The 14,919-nt window shown below is 41.2% G+C and overlaps 2 protein-coding genes across 12 annotated transcripts in view; one reads left to right on the plus strand and one right to left on the minus strand.

Annotated features, from left to right (window-relative positions):
* MDM2 (MDM2 proto-oncogene) overlaps positions 1-8,648 on the plus strand; it is a 26,543-nt gene extending 17,895 nt beyond the window's left edge. For all 6 annotated transcript variants that reach the window (XM_035544286.2, XM_035544287.2, XM_035544292.2 and 3 more), the window contains 3 exons: positions 261-416; positions 1,553-1,630; positions 3,224-8,648. In XM_035544286.2, the coding sequence (XP_035400179.1) occupies positions 261-416; positions 1,553-1,630; positions 3,224-3,793 (804 nt within the window). In that variant the 3' untranslated portion in view covers positions 3,794-8,648. The remainder of the gene's footprint in view (positions 1-260; positions 417-1,552; positions 1,631-3,223) is intronic.
* Positions 126-14,919, minus strand: part of CPM (carboxypeptidase M) — a 43,352-nt gene continuing 28,558 nt past the window's right edge. For 3 of the 6 annotated variants that reach the window (XM_050708219.1, XM_050708218.1, XM_050708220.1), the window contains 5 exons: positions 14,521-14,705; positions 14,082-14,252; positions 13,080-13,232; positions 11,945-12,093; positions 6,680-10,593 (listed from right to left, as the gene is read on the minus strand). In XM_050708219.1, the coding sequence (XP_050564176.1) occupies positions 10,360-10,593; positions 11,945-12,093; positions 13,080-13,232; positions 14,082-14,252; positions 14,521-14,705 (892 nt within the window). In that variant the 3' untranslated portion in view covers positions 6,680-10,359. Of the gene's footprint in view, positions 453-5,289; positions 10,594-11,944; positions 12,094-13,079; positions 13,233-14,081; positions 14,253-14,520; positions 14,706-14,919 lie in introns of those variants that run through there. The other 3 variants (XR_007707721.1, XM_050708217.1, XM_050708216.1) reach the window with 3 other exon arrangements.

The raw sequence follows: 14,919 nt of genomic DNA on the forward strand, positions 1-14,919 counted from the left end.
TTACCAAGCTATAACCAGTTTGTCTTAAAAGTGCTGTTCCATCTAACAGTGGCTATTCTTATTTCTACCGTAGCTAATTAAACTGGATAGTTTGATTTTTTTTTTTATTATTTTTATTTTTTTTTGTAATTGTAGGAGATATCTGTCTCTTTAACACTATCTTAAGGAGATACGCTTTTAAGGAGTTGCTGTCTTAACAGTAATGATTATGGGTATGGACTACTGAGGTTGACCATCTGTTTCCTTTCTTTTTTATTCAGGATCTCGATGCCAGTTCACTAAGCGAAAACTCCGATTGGTTTGACCATAGTTCTGTTTCAGACCAGTTCAGTGTAGAGTTTGAAGTTGAATCTATTTATTCAGAAGACTATAGCCATAATGAAGAAGGACAGGAGCTCACAGATGAAGATGATGAGGTAATTCTTTTTTCTTTGACCGGGCGGGTGGCAGGGCTAAGGAAAAGTAAAGAAAATTACGTTGAAATTCCAACAAGAAGCAGGAGTAATTCTTCAGGAGTGCTACATAACAAATCGCATCCAGTCATTGATTAAAACAAGTTATGTTCTGTGCAGTTGGGTCACCACTATATACCCCTCAGTCCAGTAAGCAGAACAATGCTGAGGCATTCCATAGGCTCTCACACAGGCTTTTGGTAGAAGTCTGTTTGGTAAATTTTACTCACTAGCTGTTGATGGCATTCTGTGTACCTGAGTATTCTTACATAATTGCAGGAGCGTTACTTGGACACGTGTTGAGCTTTTGACAACAGTTTTCATTGATAAGGAAAACTTTCCTAGTAAATCTTTGCAAAGTGATATTTCTAAGTCATTTGCTTCCATTAATATAGAGGCTTCGTAGAGATAGGCTGGAATACAATTTTAGAAATTTTCATTAGGAGGCAAAAAGATTTAAAATAGTAACTGCCATCATTTTTGAGAGACCAAGATATCTGGAATGTCAGGAGGGAAGCAGATTTTTTTTTTCCTGTGTTAGTTTTCTGTTACTTAAGAGCTAAATTGGCTCCTGGCAAGATCAGGTAAGTACCAAAGGTAGAATCAGACAGGGATATAAATGATTGTAATTCATGACAGGGGAGGAATGGGACTGTCTGTACTGATTTACCGTGGGTTAAAGTGCTGCAGAGGTAGGATAGTGGTTGGAGGAAGGAAGGGTTGAGGCGTGCCTCTGCCCCCAGCAGCAGAGGAGCCCAGAACTGGACACAGTATTCCAGGTGTGGCCCCACCCCTGGTGAGTAGGAGAGAAGGAACCCCTCTACTCTAGAAGGCAGTTCCTTCTACCTGTCTAGTCTGGTTTTCTTTCAAATCACGTGTTCCAAGCGTGAACAGATTCCCCGCACCCCCCACGCCACCCCCTGTCAGCTAACCATCAGGTTTTGTGGAGTTGCTTGCTAGCTTCTAGCTTTTTAACATAAACAGAGCATATATGGTATTTTTTATTTCATTTAATTAAAAGCAATCTATCAGAAAACAGATTCTTAATTGAATACCAAAACCAGTAACATCAATACTTTTTTAATTTAAATTTAAATTAGGTGTATCAGCTGACTATTTATCAGGATGAAGATAGTGATGCTGATTCATTCAATGAAGATCCAGAGATTTCTCTAGCCGTGAGTAAAACCTTAACTGGCAAAGCATCATCAGTTGGGTGAACTGACAGTAGATCAAGGCGTATAGAAGAATTCAATCGTTACCTGTGATTTTTAAAAAATAAAGTTGCCTTTTATTTTCCCCATGCTTGAGGATTCCAGGCCGGTAGTTTAGTTACTGAACATGTGACCACTAATGAACATGGGTATTTTAAAAATGGTTTTAGTGAGTTTCCTGAGCCATTAAAAATAATACTAATTTACAGTTTCACTGACTTAATGGGAGGAAATTATTTGAAGCTTAAATTTGCCTTTTTACACAAAATGGGGGGGGGGGGGGGGGGTGGAACAAAAAAAACCCACAAGAGAACAAAAAAAAAAAAGGAAAAAAAACCTGTTCACATATATTTTTAAAAATATGTCATATATTTTAATATATGCCTGTTTTCTTCCTATATAGTCTTCTTGTAGTTCATAATACCTACTTTTATTGTCCAGCCTGAATAAACAAATCTGTAGCATAGAGAAGAAGAAATTCAGGGTTTTGGAGCAATAGATAGAGACATGAAAAAATGACATGTTAAAATTGAAAGTCGGAGGTTTTAATAAAAGATTTATAGTTTAAAATCTTTGTAGTTAAAGATTTATACATTTTTTTAGTTTAGGTCTTTAATAAAAGACTTATAGTTGCTTTTCATCATAGAAGCTTGAGTACAGCTGTTTTACAAAACCATCTGAAATGTTTGTCCCTTGGTGGTCTGTAGGACTTGAGGGACTTGACTATACGTGTGAAACACGGGGCTAGCCATACATACATAGTGCTGCTTGTCTATGGAAAAATACGGAAAAATTTATGTTTAGGAATTAAAGTTAGTCTCAAACTTTTGATGTCTCTGATGCTATTCAGAGCTTGAACCAAAAAGCATTTCAGACGTTCCAAATAAGTAGTGTTTTGGTTTGTTCTCCCACTCCACCCCTGCCACATGCATTATTTCTAAGGAGGGTACTTCTCCTTAAAAATGAAGTGTGTTTTTAATGAGATGGTGTTTGTTTTTGGTATAGCGTATGGAGTAAGCTCTGACACAGTGATGCAGCTCTTCCTAACTGGCTCGTTGTTTTCTATGCTGTGTAATTTACATTCTGCTGTGTCAGAGTGCCCTCACCCGGCCGTTTTGCAGACCAGCAGTTTAGCTTTCCCCAGGTCAAATGTCCCTTCGGTCTTGACCAGTTTCTAGTTCAGAAGTTTGTTGTTGAAACTCATGGGACAGTGCCCATTCTATCACAAAAGTTCTCTGTGAAGTTCTCTGAAGACTTTTATAGACTAGTTTCTTCAATTTTGTCTAAAACTAATAAACCATTATTATTCCACCTCTATTTTCATTTTACAAATCTACTGTAAGAAGGAAGAAAATCAGAGAGTCTTATAAAAATGAAGCTATTTTAATGCAAGACAGTAAAATGGTCAGGCACCCAGTGGAAGTCTTAAACTATAAACATGTTGATAGTTCAAGATCACTGGTATTTTGGCAGTAATAAATTCTTTATAATCTCTCTGTACTTCAGTTGTAAGCATTCCAAGTAGCTTAAGCTGTTTCAACCTTTAATTTACTCAAGGATTATTGGAAGTGTGCTGAATGCAGCGAAATGAATCCTCCACTTCCACGCCATTGCCACAGATGCTGGGCCCTTCGAGAGGACTGGCTTCCTGATGAAAAGAGTGAGAAATTGGCAAAGGGCAAATTAGAAAGTTCTTTCCACCTAGAATCTGAAGAAGGTTTTGATGTACCTGACTGTAAGAAAGTTAAAATGACTGAAGATAAAGAACCACCGGTGGAGGAGCATGAAGATAAAGCAGTACAAATATCCGAGTCCCAGGAAAGTGAAGATTATTCTCAGCCATCTACATCTAGCAGCATGTTTTGCAGCAGTCAGGAAGACTACAAGGAGCCCGAGAAGAGAGAAATGCAAGGCAAAGAGGAAAGCGTGGAGTCCAGTCTGCCTGTTAGCAGCATAGAACCCTGCGTCATATGCCAAAGTAGACCGAAAAATGGTTGCATAGTACATGGCAAAACAGGACATCTCATGTCGTGTTTCACGTGCGCGAGGAAGCTGAAGAAGAGGAACAAACCGTGTCCGGTGTGCAGACAGCCTATACAGATGATCGTACTAACTTATTTTGGTTAGAACCATGTTGAGTGAAAAGGGGCAGAAGGAACGTTATAAACTGGTACCACAATTAAGAGAGTAAGAAACTATTTTTATATACTTATTGGCAGATGAATATTTTGGGTGTCTTTGCGGTTGGTAAGAAAAGTCGTTATTGAAATAAATGCACTGGAATTGTTAAGTTTAGCCTAATGCTCGTTAGTCCACTTGAATATTGTAAGTCCCTCTCAATCGAAGTAACCGATTCGTACTGGGTACTGTTTGCCTTCCCAAGTGTATTACCGTACATCAAAGGTAGCAACGTTTGTATTACTGGATTGATCACACATTAAAAACCCAAGTTCAGTGATTAACAGAGGAAGGACATTTTGAAGAATTCATTTAAAGTTGGTTCCTCCTGTTACAAAGAAAGGGGATTCTCTACATTCCAGTATCTGTAGCCTAGTGAAGACACCAAGCAGAATCAGAACCCTTGGAATAAGTCGATAAAACAACAAAATAGAGCCTTGTCTCCCACATTCCCCAAAAACGAGATTCTCCGAAAGGGAGATCTTTTGGATACATACCTGGAAACGGGGGAAGTTGTGATAGAAAATAACATTTAAAAATTTGCGAACAGAAAAGGGTACTGTGTCTTGTTTAAAATGTGCATTGTGAACTTCAGGGCTCTATGAATGTGTCCTGAGAAGAAGTCGTTGACCAGTTAGTCTTACAATTACCTCTTAAATATACTGAGAAACAGACTTCTAAAATACTCTGTGGTTTGGCAGTCTGTACTATCCTGGTTACTTTAGCAGAGCGTGAGAGATGTGAACAGGCAAGGTAAATGAAGGAGAGCTTACATTAAAAGTCAGGCAAATAGGTGATATTGGGCAGTGTTTGAATTTTCTCTGCACTTGTTTTTGACTTCAGTAGCGTGGCACACAGCTTGATCGCTCTGTTCACTTGAATAAAAATAGTGGAAAAAATATATAAAAAATCCACCTCCATCTGCAGAAACAAATGAGCTCTGTAGTTCTGTTTCACACTGTTTGTTTGTTTTTGTTAGTTTGTTTTTAAGTTCAGCAGTCTTTCTGACTTGTGCTGTTTTTATCTGTACCATAAGAATTTTGAAAATCTCTTGCAAGGTGTTTGGTCGAATCAATGTTTGTGTGAGTTGGATCTGTCCTTACTGCTTTTAGCTCTTGTCTCCGCACTGTACTTTGCCAAAAACTTTGTGAAATTTTCCAGTTCCTTTATTAAGAAGTCTAGTACCTTAGTTCTGTGGTGCGTTCAGAGGGGGTAAGGAGAATATTTTTGTATGGTAAAGTTCTAAAGATGTAGCTAGCTTACTCATCTGAGCTGTTCTTCGGATGGGGAGTTTATGTAGCAGTGGGTTGTGTTTATTTCTTTGGAGAGCTACATTACGAGAGGACTTGCGTGTTCTCAGCAGCTTGTTGTTTGTTCACCTAGTTGAGCTGATATTTGAAAGCTACTACTAAAGATACTGATATCTCTGAGGCTTTTTTTTTTTTAGTTCATTGTAACTAAACAAAAACCATAAGACGTCCTGTGTTTCTTCAAAGGAAGAATTGTCCACACGCAGATGTCTTGTTCTTGCAAGTTGTGAAGTGGCAGCTGCTGGTTGGAAGCTGTTGAAGCTGTTACAGGCTTTGGTCAGCAGGAACCTTTCAGCTGGGTTTTGGCAGTCCTTCGGCCTGAGGTGAAAGAGTCGTTTCAGCAGATACTGAAAATTTTCAGCTAGCAATGCTCTTAATACGTGGTTACCTGCCTTAATTGCTATTGATTTCTATTTATTTTCTGTATTTTTATTTGATAAACTGAAGTACAGTACAGCTTGCAGAGGCTATCCCGTTGCACCTGCAGGTCAGAACTGGATGGTTGTCAGATGAGTCTGGAGCGTGCAGTTAACAAGAGTTTACAAACTCGTACATTCAGGGAAAGCATTGATGAAGTGGGGAGTGTGCTTAAAATCGTCATCCCTTGCATTGTCTCTTATGTCTGAGGCTTTTTTAGTTTGATCCTTCCCTACAGTCACTGTAGCGGCTGTGTAACTGCGGTCGTGGGGAGCGCCCAGATCCTGCTGGGACAAATGGTGCCGTCCTGGTCTTCCAACCCCTTTAAGTGCTCTCCATATGTTAAAAAGAAAATTAAATAAAATACTTCAGCTCTCAAAGATGCATGTATGGTCACAGCAGTGATCTTGCTGTTTGCAATTGCTTTGGAATTTGCCTTCAGAACCAATCCCACTAAAGCTTTCTGCTTTGGCATAAAATAAAATGAAAGCATTCGGCACAACAATTTTTTCCTTGTACGCGAAAAAACTTTACATCCTCAGCATGTCTTCTGTAGTGGAAGATAGCCCTGGAAATACCCTCCGCTCCATGGAATCCCAAGGAAACAGGTACTTTTGGTGCCTGCTTCCTTGGCCAAGCTACTGTGTCAGAGCGATTTTATTTTTAATTATGTTTTCTGGCCTAATATTATTTTTAACAGCTAGTAAGTTTGTTTGTTCTTGAGCTTTGTTTTTTGTGTAGAAGCGTGCCTTACAAACGAGGGAGTGCTGAGTGTCGGCATCGGTCTCATCTCCTGTAGGAGAAGTTTGTGACTTCTGCCTTGTGCTGTGGACCAAGACCCAGGCTGAGAACGGGTGTTTTGCCCAAAATGCTGAAATCTTGGGGCTCGTCTCCATGCAGCCGCCCTGAATGCACGCTGTGACACCCAAGAAGGGGATAATGGTGACCAGCCTTTGCTTGTTGCCCTGTTCTTTTTGGCACAGATACAATTGCCTGTCCTTGGGTAGCGGTGCAAAGGTTGACATTTATTCTTACGTGGTGAGGTGTATTTAATATCGTATACGTTTTAATTTATTGCAGTTTGTAAATATTCTTGTGCTTGTAGTTAGTGTTTTGAGCTTTAATTTATTGAATTAGCCTTCTGGTACAGGTGTCGATAAACCAACATGCGTGCTGAGTGAATCTCAGTTACAAGGAGACTTTAAGAAATTGTAGCATTAAAAACAAAGGTCGGCAGAGCTATATTCAGACTAAGAGCAACATACGAAGACTTGTCTTCTTCTTTTCTCCTTCCCTTAACACAATTTCTGTGTTGAAACTGTACAGCGCGTCTTAGAGGTGGAAGCCGATGCTGCATTAGCATGGTGGAAATCCATTGGTGGTGCGTTCTGATGGAACGCTTTGCCATCTCCAGACACTGCTCCCTTGTGTTGTTAACACTGGGGGTCACTGTATGAAGATGCGACGTGATGAGAGGCTTCCCAGTCAAAATCTACACTGAGTGGTAATTTCTCCCTCCTTTGATCAAGGAGATTAAGGGTGAAGGAATGGCCAGATACTTGGGAAATTTGAAAGTATACAAAGTCTGTAATTGTCTTAGTGTGTTTCTTCGTGCACTTCAGGTCAACAGTATTTAGGTGCAAATGCTGCAAGGACTCGCATTTGTACAAGAAAACCACTTTTGGATAAAATACGACTTTTTCACTTCAACCAAGAAGGATACGTGCAAAGTGGAGTACCCAAGACAGGTGCCAAAACTGCTTTGTTTCAGCGTCTGACACTTCCCAAAAATGCTAGGATTGTTGAATGTTAAAACAGTTGAGAAGGTTCACTTAAAATTTATTACATTACAAGCCTGTTGCCTTTATCTTTTAAAAAAACGTGTCGGGGTGAAGCAGGTAGCTGGGTTGCTGATTGTATTGCACGCCCACTCTGCAAGGACTGTCGGTGTAGCGCACCCACCGCGAGTTGTGTTGGCGATGCTGCCTGGCAGCCCGGAGGAAGTCCGCGCCGTGCTGCGTTGCACAAGAAGCTTTGGCTGCCCCTTCAGCTAGGAGTTTGATTTAGAAACCGGTAAACACACTACAAAATTTAATTGATGGGGTGTTCTATTTATTTCTAACAGCCTAGTACAGTTGTATCACCGTGTTCCGTTTTCTGTTATTTTGCTTAAATGTCACTGTGTGAAATTTCTGTATGGGTATGAAAACACATGGAAGACTTAGGGCACATTTTTTCCCCTAAAACGAGGGGAAAAAACAGTTCCTCATTCTTGCAGAAAGCATCAGCAAGAATAATTTTCAGAAAACCATGCTCTTACAGGAGAGAGAGTGGTTTATCTTATTTTTTGGGTTACTTAGTTTAAAGTTTGAGCAAGCAAAAGAGTGAAAAAAATAAGTAAGTCCAACCAACCCCCAAGCGTGGGCTTAAGGTATTTTTCGTAACAATAGACTGAACGTACTGAAAAGGAAAAATTGTTGCTTTCAACTAATGTGTACTTGCTTTTATTTACCACAGCCACACTGAAAATTTGAATGCCTCTCTGTCATACCTATTGTATGTGTAAAAGTTGTGGGTTATACTTCAGAGGGTGTTCTCTCCCCTTTTAGTAGATGTTGCTTTAAGTTAACAGCCTGGCTTTCAAGGGGCAGGTTTTCCTGTTTGTTTTTTTTGCTAAGTTGATGGCAGTCAGCATGAAGATTACATAAATACCTTAAATAACAGATCGCTTTTCCAAAAGCAGAGTCTTACTTTGTTGTCTGACTGTGCAGAGTTGGAATTGTTATTAAATAGAGAGTTTAATAGTGAAGTTAAATAACTATGCAATTTTACCACCACGCGTAGGTTGCTGAACACACGTGCGGTGACGTGTGTGAACCTTGTAGCTAAGCACCGCACGTCCTGCTGCGTCCAGTAGCCGTTCACGTGCAGCTGTCCACTCAAATCGCACCGCGCGTAGTTCCCTTTGTGAGAAGAATTTTCATGTGTATTGCATTTATGTGTTTTGGTTTTCAGTTTTTCTGAGAAAATTAACTATGATGGCTAAGAGCTTTAAATAAAGATGTGTTTATATGCTCCTTAGTGCTTTTTTTTTCATGTCAATGATTATTTTTTTTTCCTTTAAAGTTCTCCTACTTGATTTTCATACAGCCTCTTAATTCTGTGAAACAACAGCGCAGCTTCTTTCTCCCCTCACTTGGCTGGTAGCATGGAGTGAGTCATCGCTCATGTTCCTGCTTTTGGAGTATTTTGAACTTCAGGGCGCTCTAGCTCTTGCTCTATGTAACAGAACTGGAACCAATCCTCTCTGGAGGGATTAGTGGATAATTGGTTATGGCTTTGACTAGTAAACACTCCACAACATTTAAAAGGGGAAGAAAGGTAGAAAATTCAAATGGATGAGATACAACAAACAAAGACAATGACACAACAGTATCTTACGTACAGTCTGTATGTAATGAGATGCTGTTCTGAGTGCATTGGTGTTCCAATACCAAAAGTGTATTTACGCTTAGACTGGGACCCACGGCCCAGCTGGTATGTCTTGATGTGAAACACAGGAGCACCTCTGCAGTAACAGTGGTACACTTCAAAAAACTACTTTTATCAAAAGATTTACTCTGTTCCTGCATTTTTGATTTACTGTGTGCAGGAAAACGTAGACGTTTCCAAAGATAATCTCTTCTGGCTGCTTTTAAAACTGCTTAAGAAAATTAGCAGCAGATGAAGCTTCAAAATAAACACACGCGGTGACACTGACTTCACTCGGTAACGTCTGAGTTTGCTGAACAGCTTCAAAGTGCCTTGAAAATGGTTTACAACTGACCAGGTAAAAGGAATCTGCTAAATCTGCACCTGATAGCGCACTGTTAGCACAGCCCTTAGAAACCAGCTGCTGTACAACGGTCACTCCTCCTGAAGCACACCTTCCAGCTTCTGCTGTGCAGATACCAGGCATGAGCCAAAGAGGGAGTAAGAGGGCTGTGAAACATGCTTAAAAAAACAACAACTAGCTGAAGTTATTTAGATTGAAAAATTGTGAATTATGGTTCTGCTCTGTAACACATTCAGTTAAAAAAAAGGCAACTGTATGAAGCTTAAGGGGGCTGTCTCTATGTCGCTTTCAATAGTTCTGTCTTAGAGGAACGCTTTTTCAGAGACCTACATTACTGTCTTTTGCCTGATGGCACAGGGTATCATCGAGCTCCAGCAGCATGGCCCTTGGGCACTTACAGATGGTTATTTATTTCCATCTTCTTTTCTTCTACCATGTGTTACCAATCTTATTTCAGCCCCGACTGGTCTCATTTGTCTAGACAAGAAAGAACATTCTTAAAAATGTCATTCTTCATTTATAGCAGTGGCTTTATTACAAGAAATTAGGATTGAGCTACTTGCTTACAGTTGTGCAGGCACATGAACTGTTAGTTCAACACTGAAACAGTTTGAAACAGTGGCAGTACAAGCTTAGACTGTTTTTGAACTCTGGCAAGTTCTTCAAAAGATGTGTAACTACCTGCATCAAAATTCTACAATTACCTCCATAGGCTGTACAGTTTTTCTTTAGAGTAAAATATTTACTCCAAATATGTAGAAAAATACGATAGTCTATTACAATTAAAGTACAACATTTGATTGTCAAGGCAGTAATTTACAAAATACAATAAACGTGATTATAAATCTGAGAATTTGGTTCATAAAAACATACATTCTTTTACATACACAATTCCTTGTTTCAAAAGCCACCTTTGTGCAGGAAGATTTTGCCCTGTCACGTCATCCCTGACTTTATTTGAAAAGTAGAATCACGGCGGTCATTAAAACCAAGATGTGTAGAGTTGGTTTTACCGCAGCTGAAGAACGTTCAAGCTCTTGGTACAAGGGCGTTTTAGGACACGAAGCAGGTCTTGTTCTGATAGAGACTTCTGAGAAAGAGAAGTCTTGTTTCAAAGCACTGAAGTTACCAGTGTTATCACGTATTTCCACTGTCTTCAGCATCGACTTAAATCCAGGTACAGTAGCCTAGGAACAAGCATGAAAGATATATTTTTTTTTGGTTTTAAGCACCGAGTTCAGCTGTAAAACAATCATTGTCTAATGCGCTTATTTATAGTTTCAACGTGTAGGAAAAGTGTTCTAAATATAAGTTGAACTACAGCAAGAGAAAACAGTAAAAGTTTTTCACATTACGGCAATAAGACTCAAAAAAGCTGAGATGGAGACGGTAACAGAACACACATGCTTTTTTTTTTTTTACCCCCCCCCCCCCCCCCCCCCCAGTTCACAAGGCTCTTAGCTAATTTTGCTTTATTTGGGTCATTACCTTGCAAAGGATGAACCGACTAAATTGCTTAGCAACGAGAGCCACAAAACCTGGAGGACGCGAGCTGGTGGGTAGCTAACCGTGTCAGGCAGCAGCACAACACTAACTGAAGTCAGCTTCATGTGAACAGGAACAAGGAACTGCAGTTTGAACAAGCCCGAAGCTAGCAGCAAAAGTGCTAGATGTCATGGGGTATTCTCTGCCGCAGTAAGTGAATTTCTCTCAGTTGTGGTTTTTCCTTGCCTCTTGTAAGGTGCTGCCATGGATCGAGGTTGCTCACCTCTAGGGACCAAACTTAAGACTGCCTTACTAGGAGTAACTGCCTTACTCCTTTAGCAGGCTGCAGCAGGAGGGTGGCAGGGACAGGGGCTGAGCACATGCAGGAGGCCCTCACTGGCTGCTCAAGTCCGAAGAGGCGTTGACCAGACTGACATTTTAGGGGAGGGAAGTCTCTTTCCCCGGAGGTTCTGACAGGAGGATTCATATTTCAAACCAGCAGCGATTTTTGGCCCGAAGACCACAGGAGCACCGCACGCTGTACAAGAGAGGGAATCTTGCAGTCATCCTGGCTCCAGGCGAAGACGTTGGTGCTCGGATGCTCTCTAATACCAGCTCCTGACAAGGCCCTCAAGGAAGCCCCTTCCACCCAAGGAAGCTGTCACTGACAGCCTTGTCAGCCTGTTGCTGCCAGGGGCTACGTGGGTCCCAGCCTCCCAGTCCTCACCCTCTAACAGCTCTCAGGTTTGCTTCAAACACTTCAAGCCAGCATCGCCATGGTCCAGACACTCAGCTGGTTCCACCGCCCAGTTAGATTACTGCTTATTCCTGGACAGCCTGGGGACAGGAGGTCTCCCTGTATCTAAACATTGCCCTACTGCTGACTCAAATATTACAATTAATTAATTTATTTTTTAATCCGCTAACGAGTCTTTACAGTTCCTGTATTTGACTCAAGCAAGTCCACCTTACTCGGCTATAAGGATTTGGTCTCGCTGTGCTCAAGAACTCGATGTAATTAGAAATAATAATTTAGTAAGGCAGCACACTTACATTGATCACATACTTCCCAGGCAAAAGGAGAAGAAAGTACTCTCCGTGTTCGTTTGTTCTGTACGGGCAGACATGAGACCTCCCTTGGGCTTCCACGATCACATTGGGAATAGGATTTCCATTCCTATCAGTAACCTGACCTTTGACTCCTGTGAAAAAGGGAGAGGAGAGAAAGATCACAATGTGTACTCGTGGCGAGCCTCCTCGTCTGGCAAAGTCAGACTATTTGTTGCTGGGTGCATTCAAAGGTTATTTCAATTATTTCAAGTACATCTAATAATATCACTAGGACTTACATATTACTGAAGCGAATTAAAATAGAAAATCCTTTTTGTTGTTAGCAGCTTCCCCTCACGTTAGTTTAGAAAGCACCATTGTAATCTCTAAGTTTCATTTGCTGAAAGCATCATACCTACTTACTGCATGCGTCTTGCTGAAGGGCTTACATTTTCAGTATTGTGTGTGTTCTTTGTGTTTGTTTGTTTTTTAAATAGCCCAGCCTCTTATCTAGTGCTTCCAAATGGCAGAATAATAATGTCTGCTTATGGAGTAGTTTCCCTTAATTCTCACAAACCACCTTAAAGGCAGCGCTGTCATTAAGCAAAACAGCAATCAGACATTCAAGGCAACAAAACCCAAGATAAGCAACAGATCTGTGCGAACCCTTTACCTCTGCAAAATACCACTGATTCACTAAGCAGTTCTCTCTTCCAACTGTGAAGTCCAGACCACGCTTAGGTCTTAAAAATACAAAATCCAAGCAGCAAAGAGCCACGAAACCATGCCCACATGCACACAGGTTTAGAAACCTCGGAGATAAATGACTGCCCCAGGGCTGCTCAGGAGAGCAGGCTCCCTGGAGGGCAGGGGGAGGTGAGATGCCTGAGGGGCCTGTCCCAGTGCATTTTAAGCCCTTGGACTCCACCTGACAATCCCACCTCTAAGTTCTCTCGCCCACCCCTAGCCTTGTAGCACTTGCCCTTCAGGTCTTTCCTGGAGCACAGCAGCTCCCAGATTCATGCCGTAGCTCCTCACCTGTGAGCTCCAACACAGACCCAGGCTACTGCAGCCTGCCCACTTTGCCCAGCCACCCGGTCTCCTCAGCTTCAGCTCCCTTCCCCGGCTGCATACCCACCTAGGTGTACTTGTTTTATATATTCAACCAGAGCAACTTTGTTGTCTCTCCAGAATTTCTCCAACTGGTCTGCCGGAGGATATTTACAGCATGACAGCTCCAATGTGATTTCAAAACACTGTCCCCAGACATAGTTGTAATCTTGCATTCCACCTTAAGAGCAAAATAAAACAAGCCAGTGTTCAGCTGCAAAGAAGCACCAAGCTCAAGCTATACGAAAAATGGAAGTTAAAAATGTTGGCACTTGTATCACACCCGTAAGAAAAGTAAATTAGACAAATTATTCCTCAATACCACACTTATATTCAACTGCTTCCTGTGGAAAACCAGCTTAATAACTCTCTATATACTTGTAGGGTGTTGTTTTTTAAAGCACAGTGATGTTTTGGAAATGATGATTATTGTGGTTGAGGAAGGGTGGGTCTTTGACTTAAAAACTCAGAAGGCTTTTCAAGCACCGCCCACTGAACGGAGACATAAATCCATGTGTTGGTATGGGGTTTACTAGTCTTGGAGCTGTCCTAAGAGCCTTTTAAGGCTTTGAATTCAGACTGGGAAAGCAACACATGGTATGTACCAGAGTAAACAGAACCCATATTGTATTTGGTTACATGTAAATAGAAATGAAAAAAAAAAATCAGTAATAAATCAGTAATCAAAGTTGTTTGTTTGTTTATTTTTAAAAGGATGATACATGAACAGAACATCGGTTTTCTTTCTGAAAGAAGAGAGAAGTTTTTGACCTTGGTGCCACACTGATGTACCCGAACATATATGAATGCTCTTTCCCTTGAGAAAGGACATAGAGGAAATCAAAACAGCAGCAACTGCCTCATTCTGATCAGCAGAGCCTGCAAACACCTGTGTCCTGCTCCAACAATCCCTGCTTGTATCAGCCCTCTACTCTGGGCAAAATGACAGCCCTTTCATCACCACAGGTGGCAGAAGCAAGTGAGAATACCATATCTGAAGTGGCTGAAAAAATAGCACTGCCATTCTTACCTTCCAGCTGGTACCAGGAATACCCATTGGTGATGCCGTCTGGAAAGGTTTGTCTGTTGTCACACCCAGTCCCTTTGTACATGCTGGCATGGTTGAAAGAATAGGTCTTTGCCAGGTGAATAAAAACATCATCATCTGGAGACCTGCTGTAGCCTTTTGATGAGCCAGTAACTGCAGAATAAAGACAGCCATCACATAATTCTCGTTAGCAGTAAAACAGACAGTGCTATCTTACATACAGGATAAGAATCTCCTCAATAGCCAGAGCAGAGAATGAATTTCGATGCCTCATTTTGTCTTTGATGTTTCCCAAAGTCTGCCCATCCCAGCTCAAAAGCTGAAAAAACCCTTGCAGAAAAACCTTACAGATGTTGCTTTGGTACAGCTACGATTCCTAAAGCAAATCAGCTTTGGGGAAAAGGGTTTGTTACCAGCTTACCTGAGTTACCGTTATCGAACGTGTAGCTGGCAACCAGGGCACCCCCATGCAAGTTCGCTGACAGAACAAACGTTTCATTTTTTATCCAGTTCATCACCGCTCGAGTCTCTGGCTGAATGGTGTTGTTGTTATTTTCAAAGGCGTCAGGAAAATTCCTGTTCAGATCCTCTCCGTTCTTATTGTACCTTAGAAAGAGAGAAGGCACTGCCGTTACTGTTTGCCTGTAGACACGTCCACACCACCAGCCCCATGGTGCTTGAGGTCCATGGCACACCAGTGCCTTTAGGGAACAGGCAAGATGACCACTGCAAGGTTATCTTCTCAAGCATTCAGAAATTGGACTTCAGCATGCTTTCTGTCAGCACCAGGCTTTTCATAGGACACAATAAAACAACTCTT

This window comes from Cygnus atratus, chromosome 1, assembly GCF_013377495.2.
Source record: "Cygnus atratus isolate AKBS03 ecotype Queensland, Australia chromosome 1, CAtr_DNAZoo_HiC_assembly, whole genome shotgun sequence".
NCBI classification, from domain to species: Eukaryota; Metazoa; Chordata; class Aves; order Anseriformes; family Anatidae; genus Cygnus; species Cygnus atratus.